General features: G+C 38.5%; 1 protein-coding gene across 1 annotated transcript; it reads right to left on the bottom strand.

The window, feature by feature from the left end:
• Nucleotides 1-1,108: 1,108 nt before the first annotated feature.
• Nucleotides 1,109-1,510, bottom strand: LOC111390100. Its single transcript, XM_023015088.1, has 2 exons — nucleotides 1,398-1,510; nucleotides 1,109-1,307 (listed from the first exon to the last, which is right to left on the bottom strand). Exons 1-2 carry the CDS (start codon nucleotides 1,508-1,510, stop codon nucleotides 1,109-1,111), a joined length of 312 nt encoding a protein of 103 aa, XP_022870856.1.
• Nucleotides 1,511-6,259: the final 4,749 nt, after the last annotated feature.

The raw sequence follows: 6,259 nt of genomic DNA, 5'->3' as shown, positions 1-6,259 counted from the left end.
GTCCTCAAGGGTTAGGGTATGATTTTTGGGTCGAAAAGATAATTAAAAATCCGAGTTTTAACGTGATTTGGCGCCACGGCGCCCAAGCATGGCGCCATGGCGTCGCGATTATCATGGTAACTGGCGCCATGGCGCTAGAGTTTCTGCTTCCTTTTGCTCTTCAATGGGCGCCATGGCACCAGCGTTTCTACTGGAACTCGTCTCTTCATGGCGCCCCTTTTTCGGCGCTGTGGCGCCAATGTCACTGCTTTAATCCTCTTCTCTTTGTTTTTTCAAGCCTATTTCCCACTCCAATCTTATTCAATACTTGCTTATTCATGCTCCATTTCATTGATCATCATTTTTGCTCATCACCGACTCCCAATAGTGGTATTTTCTTGAGAATTGTCCAAACTGCAAAACAATACTAACACACACATCAAAACGTTCAAAAATGCTCAAGAACACATCAAAAAAATTTGATTTAGAAGCTTTAGTTTAATGAGTGAATTACACTCATCATTACTGTTCTTGTTGGAATTAGTTCATTGTTGTCGTTCTTAACTACTGTCATCCGTCCTTACTTTGGTACCACTTGCACTGGGCTGACCCATTCACTGTCTGAAATGGCAAAAATGATTCCTACCTTCAATAGCTTTTGAATCTCCGCTCGAAAAACTTCTTTCATTGTTGGGTTTAACCTTCTTTGATGTTTGATGGATGGCTTGTAAGACTCTTCCATGGGGATTTTATGCTTGCAGATTGTAGGACTTATCCCCTTGATGTCAGCTATCGACCACCCCAAAGCGGCCTTATGATCCTTCAACACTTTCAATGATCTATCCTCTTCGCCTCTGGTGAGTGATGAAGAAATAATTACTGGAAATGCAAACTTGTCCCCCAGGAATGCATAGCGAAGGTGATTTGGTAGTTGCTTCAGTTCAATCTTACTGCTTTCATTGCTTTCTTTGTCATCTACTTCCTCTAATTGTTGAATATCCTCACATTGTGATGGGTTTTCCACAACTGATGTAGACTCAAGAGCCAATATGTAATCAACCAAATCCTTGCTCCCGATGTACTCTCCAAAAGTGCTAATATCATCATTTGTTGTACTAAACATCATACATTACTCTAGAGGATCTTCAATACATAACTTCTCATCTCTCACGGCAGAATCAATGAAGTCAATCCTGCGGCAAGTGTCATTGTCATCTGAGTACTTCATTGCTTGGTAAATGTTGAACCTCACCTCTTCTTCATTCACTCTCAATGTCAATTGTCCCCCTTGTACATCAATTAATGCCCTTCTAGTTGTTAAAAATGGCCTGCGTAAAATTAGTGGAATTTCCTAATCTTCTTCCATATCCAATACCACAAAATCAGCTGGGAAGATGAATTTGTCGACCTTTACCAACACATCTTCAATAATTCCTCGTGGGTAGGTAAGGGACCTATCAGCTAGTTGTAGAGTCACTGTTGTTGGCTTGACCTCCCCGAGGCCTAACTTCTTAAATACTAATAACGGCATTAAGTTGATGCTTGCTCCTAGATCACAGAGGGCCTTTTCAAAGGAAGAGCTTCCAATGGTGCATGGAATAGTGAAGCTGCCCGAATCTTTTCTCTTCTGAGGAAGTTTATTTTGAAGAATAGCGTTGCATTCTTCTGTCAATTTTACTGTTTCATATTCCTCCAATTTTCACTTCTTTCACATCACTTCCATCATAAACTTTGCGTAATTTGGCATTTGTTCCAAAGCATCTGCAAAAGGAATATTAATGTGAATTTTCTTGAAAATTTCTAAAAATTTTGCAAATTGATTATCAAATTTTTTCTTTTGAAAACGCTCTGGAAATGGAAGTGGTGGTGTGAGAATTGGTGGGTTGTCAAGGAAGGATATGGAGTAAGGTTTGTGGGCCTTATTTGTTCCTTTGGCCTGCTTTTCTTGCTATTCTACTACTTGTTATTTCTCCTTATCAGGTGTGGGGTTGCTATCTTCAGTGAGTTCCCTTTCTCCAAGTTGCTTGCCACTCCTTAATACAACTACTTTACAGTTCTCCTTTGGATTGACCTCTGTATCACTTGGAAATTTTCCTTTTTCCTGAGACTTCATTGAGGTAGCCAATTGGCCAATTTGCACTTCAAGATTCTTCATTGTGGCTCCCATGTTGGACACATGTGTTTCAATATTATCCAAACGTGATTCATCTTTGTTGAAGCGTGATCTTGTCCCAGAAATGAACGTCCCAAGGATGTCTTCCAAGGGTGGTTTCCCATCAGAATTCTGAGTGTTGAATCCGGGTGGAGGTTGAAGTGTGTTTCTATTGTTGCCATATGACAAGTTCTCATGATTCCTCAGCCCTGGATGATAGTGATTAGCTTGGTAGCTTCCTCTTTGATTGTAGTTTCTACTGTTGACATATTGGGCCTGCTCGTTTGCAACCTCTGTCTCTTGGTGTGATGAAGAAGTACTCATGACTGAATCTACCTTCTGTTGATTTCCTTGAGTGGTAAGCGTGACTATCTGATTTGTGAGTGATGCAACCTAAGCTGCTAGTGTGGTGATGGGATCCACTTCATGAAGTCTTGCTACTTTCTTTACACCCGATCTCTCACTTGGCCATTGGTAACTGTTGGTGGCTATGTCATCCAATAAAGCATATGCAGCCTCTGTTGTTTTAGCCATTAAAATACCTCCCACAGCTGCATCTACCATAGTCCTTATCTGCCCATTTAGCCCATTATAAAATATCTCAATTTGCATCCATTTCTGGAACCCATGTTGAGGACATCTCCTAAGCAAATCTTTAAATCTTTCACAGGCTTCATAGAGTGGCTCGAAGTCGAGTTGTTTGAATTGGTTAATTTCACCGCGAAGTTCAGCTGATTTAGAAGGTGGAAAATACTTGGTGATGAATTTCTGAGCCAAATCATCCCAAGTTGTAATTGAGCAATACGGTAGTGATTGGAACCAAGCCTTTGCTTTATCCCTTAAAGAGAATGAGAATAGGTGGAGTCTAATTGCATCTTCAGTAACCCCATTCATCTTCACTGTGTCACGAATTTCCAAAAAGGATCCAAGATGAGCATTTGGGTCTTTTACTGCAGCACCCCCAAGTTGATTTTGCTGCACCATATGTATCGACCCTGGCTTCAATTCGAAATTGTCTGTAGCAATTGCTGGACGTGCGATGCCGAAATAGTTGTCATTGACAACCGGCCTTATGTAGTCCCGAATAGCCCTTTGTTGGTTATCCTCATTGGCTGCTCTAGCATCCTGTTCTGCCATTGCTTCCCGTTCGTTTCTTTGTATGCCTCTGAGAATGCGAAATGTGCGTTCTGGTTCAGGATCAACAGGTAGTGGATCTAGATTTCTTGCCCTTCGCATAAACAGCTAAAAATAATCACAAGGAAGCTTTTGAAGATAGACATAAAAAGAGTAAAATAAAAATTAGGATAAAAATAAAAATCTAGAGTAAAATGAATACCGATTGGTAATAATATCAATTGAATTCGAATGAATCAATCCTCGGCAGCGGCGCCAAAAACTTGCCATGCGTTATATATAACGTGATTTTATACCGCAAGCGCATGGTGTCAAGCTTTGTAGTATATTAAAGAATTGAAAAGTGTCGAACCTACAGGGATTGATATTCAACTTCCACTGATTACTATAATTGTGTCTGCGTTTACTTTATCTAGACAATCGAGTGTTAAATTAATGTTTGAATACTAAACTAACGTCAATGAATTAAATAGTGCGATAAAAGTGAGGCAATTTCTAAAGACTAAATCAAAATTATGTAATATCTAGGGAGTGATTTCACCGTATTCTCGACATAATTCCTAATCCCTATAGATATTTCCATCAACTATTTCCCGAATTCATAGGCAAGAATCCTAAATTAATTCTATTTCCCCCTCTCGAGCTTCAAATAGAAGCTATCTCTATATTTTAACCCCAATATCTCTATTCCGAATTAAATATATAAAGATTATCACGCACTTGGTTCTTGTTTTACCCTCAAAGATTCATACTTTCTCTCGAAACCTACAAACCTAGGTTATATTGTTCTTAGATCATGCCTAAATTTCCCTCTCTCGAGCGTTAAATTTAGAACATCAATTCATTCAATTGGTGATCAGGCAACTGAAAGCAATAAACAAGAACAATACAAATCAATTCTGGAAAATTAAATAGAAATACTGTAAAGAAATTAAATCATGTCTCAAATAGGTTACATCAAACCCTAGATTTAATAGTTTAGTTCATGATTGAGAAGAAAAACATAATAAAATACAAAATAGAGTGCATGTATAAGAGAAAGATAGAAAAAACTCAAGTTACTGCTCTATTTCTCAATCTTGTTGCTTGATTTCTCAGTTTTCTCCCTTCTTCTTCTCCAAAATCGGGTCGATCTTCTCTCAATTGGTACCTCTCTTTTTCTTGCCTCTTCAGCCGTCTGACCCCCTTCTCTTATTCTTCATCTTGGTATTTATATTTTCTAAGAGTCCTCAAGAGTTAGGGTATGATTTTTGGGCCGAAAAGATAATTAAAAATTCGGGTCTTAACGTTTTGGGATTTGGCGCCATGGCGCCACGATTCTCATGTTAACTGGAGCCATAACGCCCAGGTCTGGCGTCGTGGCGCCCAAAGTTCTGCTGGAATTTCATCTCTTTGGCACTGTGGCGCCAATGCCACTGCTTTGCTTCTCTTCTCTTTGTTTTCCAAGCCTATTTTCCACTACAATCTTATTCATTACTTGCTTATTCATGCTCCATTTCATTGATCATCATTTTTTGCTCATCACAGGCTCCCAATAGTGGTATTTTCTCGAGAGTTGTCCAAACTGCAAAACAACACGAACACACACATCAAAACGTTCAAAAATGCCCAAGAACACATCAAAAAACGTGATTTAGAAGCTCTAGTTTAATGAGTGAATTACACTCATCAATTACAAAGAAAACACAACCTAGTTGACTGGAGATCCCAAGATCTAGGTTCAAAGGGACAACCTAATTGTAAAGACTTAATAAAAATCACTATAAGGGTGTTCCTCCTGTCCATTCCTATGATGTAACAATTATAACCATAAAGATGAAGGATAAACAATAGGCTTTTAATGATTCTTATGCGTCGAAAATCGAGCTAAGTAATACGGGTTACTTGTAATAAGAAATCACAGATGTAAGATAGAAGTGAGGTCGCTTCTAAGAGAATTGTTTGGGGCTCAATTCTTAAGAACTCTTACAGAACCAGGCATATGTTCACGACCAAAACAAATATAATAATGAGAACTGAATTGTGTTAGGAAAAATCCTGTGTAGAGTATATCATCGTTTCAATAAACGATAGAACAGTTCAAGGACAACATATCTACTGGTCAACTAGTAAAGTAAATATCCTTTCACAAGGGAAGGTTCAAAGGTAATACCTACCTATCCTATGTAGGCTTCAACCGTTAAACTTTATCACCAAGTCTTGTGTCTCACGGTCTCATGTGTCTCCCAATTTTCATTCATGTGGGGGATTGTTGAAAAATATGAGTAAATAGCTCACTTTTGACACAATTTCGTTGGGACTCGTTGGTCCAATTTGGAAGATCAAAGTTGATTCGTGTTCTCCTCCGTGAGAGTATCGAAATCGCATATTTACTTGCCAAAAATGAATCTCGGATGAATGAGAAATTAGAACTCAAAGTTGACCATTGAAAGATGATTATGTGGAAAATATGAGTTTGTCCCACATAGAAAAAATATGAAAGCAAGAACAACTTTTAAATATGGTTGCACATTGGAAGGGTGTAATTATGTGTAGTATAGAGGCTCTCTCCACGTGCGCGCAAGGGGTGTAAATCATGGATCGAAATAGCTTTCGGACCTTGAACTTGTGTGCGGGTACGATTTACGTACACGAATATCGTACCGAACAGAACAAAAATTGGCCAATTTGGAGTGTTTACGTTTTGCAATTTTTTTGCTTTCTCCAACTGACCTTTGAGTTTCCTGAGACTACCAAAACTCCCAGAAATTGAAGCAACTACAGATTTTATTGCCATGGAGTTTAATGGAAAGATTTAACATATATTAAATCTCATAATTTTTCAACAACTGCAACACACGAAAATAGGAAAAATATTATTCTACATAATTTTTTCTATTTGCATCTTGATTTCTGTCCACCGTCGTCATTTTGTGGTGATATTGTTGGGATACTAGTCAGTTCACTGGAGTAGTATCTGTGGTTCTCAAATTCTACAGATTTTACCGTTATATC

This window comes from Olea europaea, unplaced genomic scaffold (assembly GCF_002742605.1).
Source record: "Olea europaea var. sylvestris unplaced genomic scaffold, O_europaea_v1 scaffold65, whole genome shotgun sequence".
Classification (NCBI taxonomy): domain Eukaryota; kingdom Viridiplantae; phylum Streptophyta; class Magnoliopsida; order Lamiales; family Oleaceae; genus Olea; species Olea europaea.
Note: the sequence above shows the minus strand (reverse complement) of the source record. Positions and strands in the feature narration are given on the sequence as shown.

What these genes read in the sequence shown, in the direction of transcription:
- LOC111390100 (XM_023015088.1), bottom strand. Translation starts at nt 1,510, where the DNA reads ATGCCGTTATTAGTATTTAAGAAGTTAGGCCTCGGGGAGGTCAAGCCA. An exon ending in CGAGGAATTATTGAAGATGT is followed by an intron (nt 1,308 to 1,397) that starts GTTGGTAAAGGT and finishes AATTTTACGCAG; the next exon opens with GCCATTTTTAACAACTAGAA.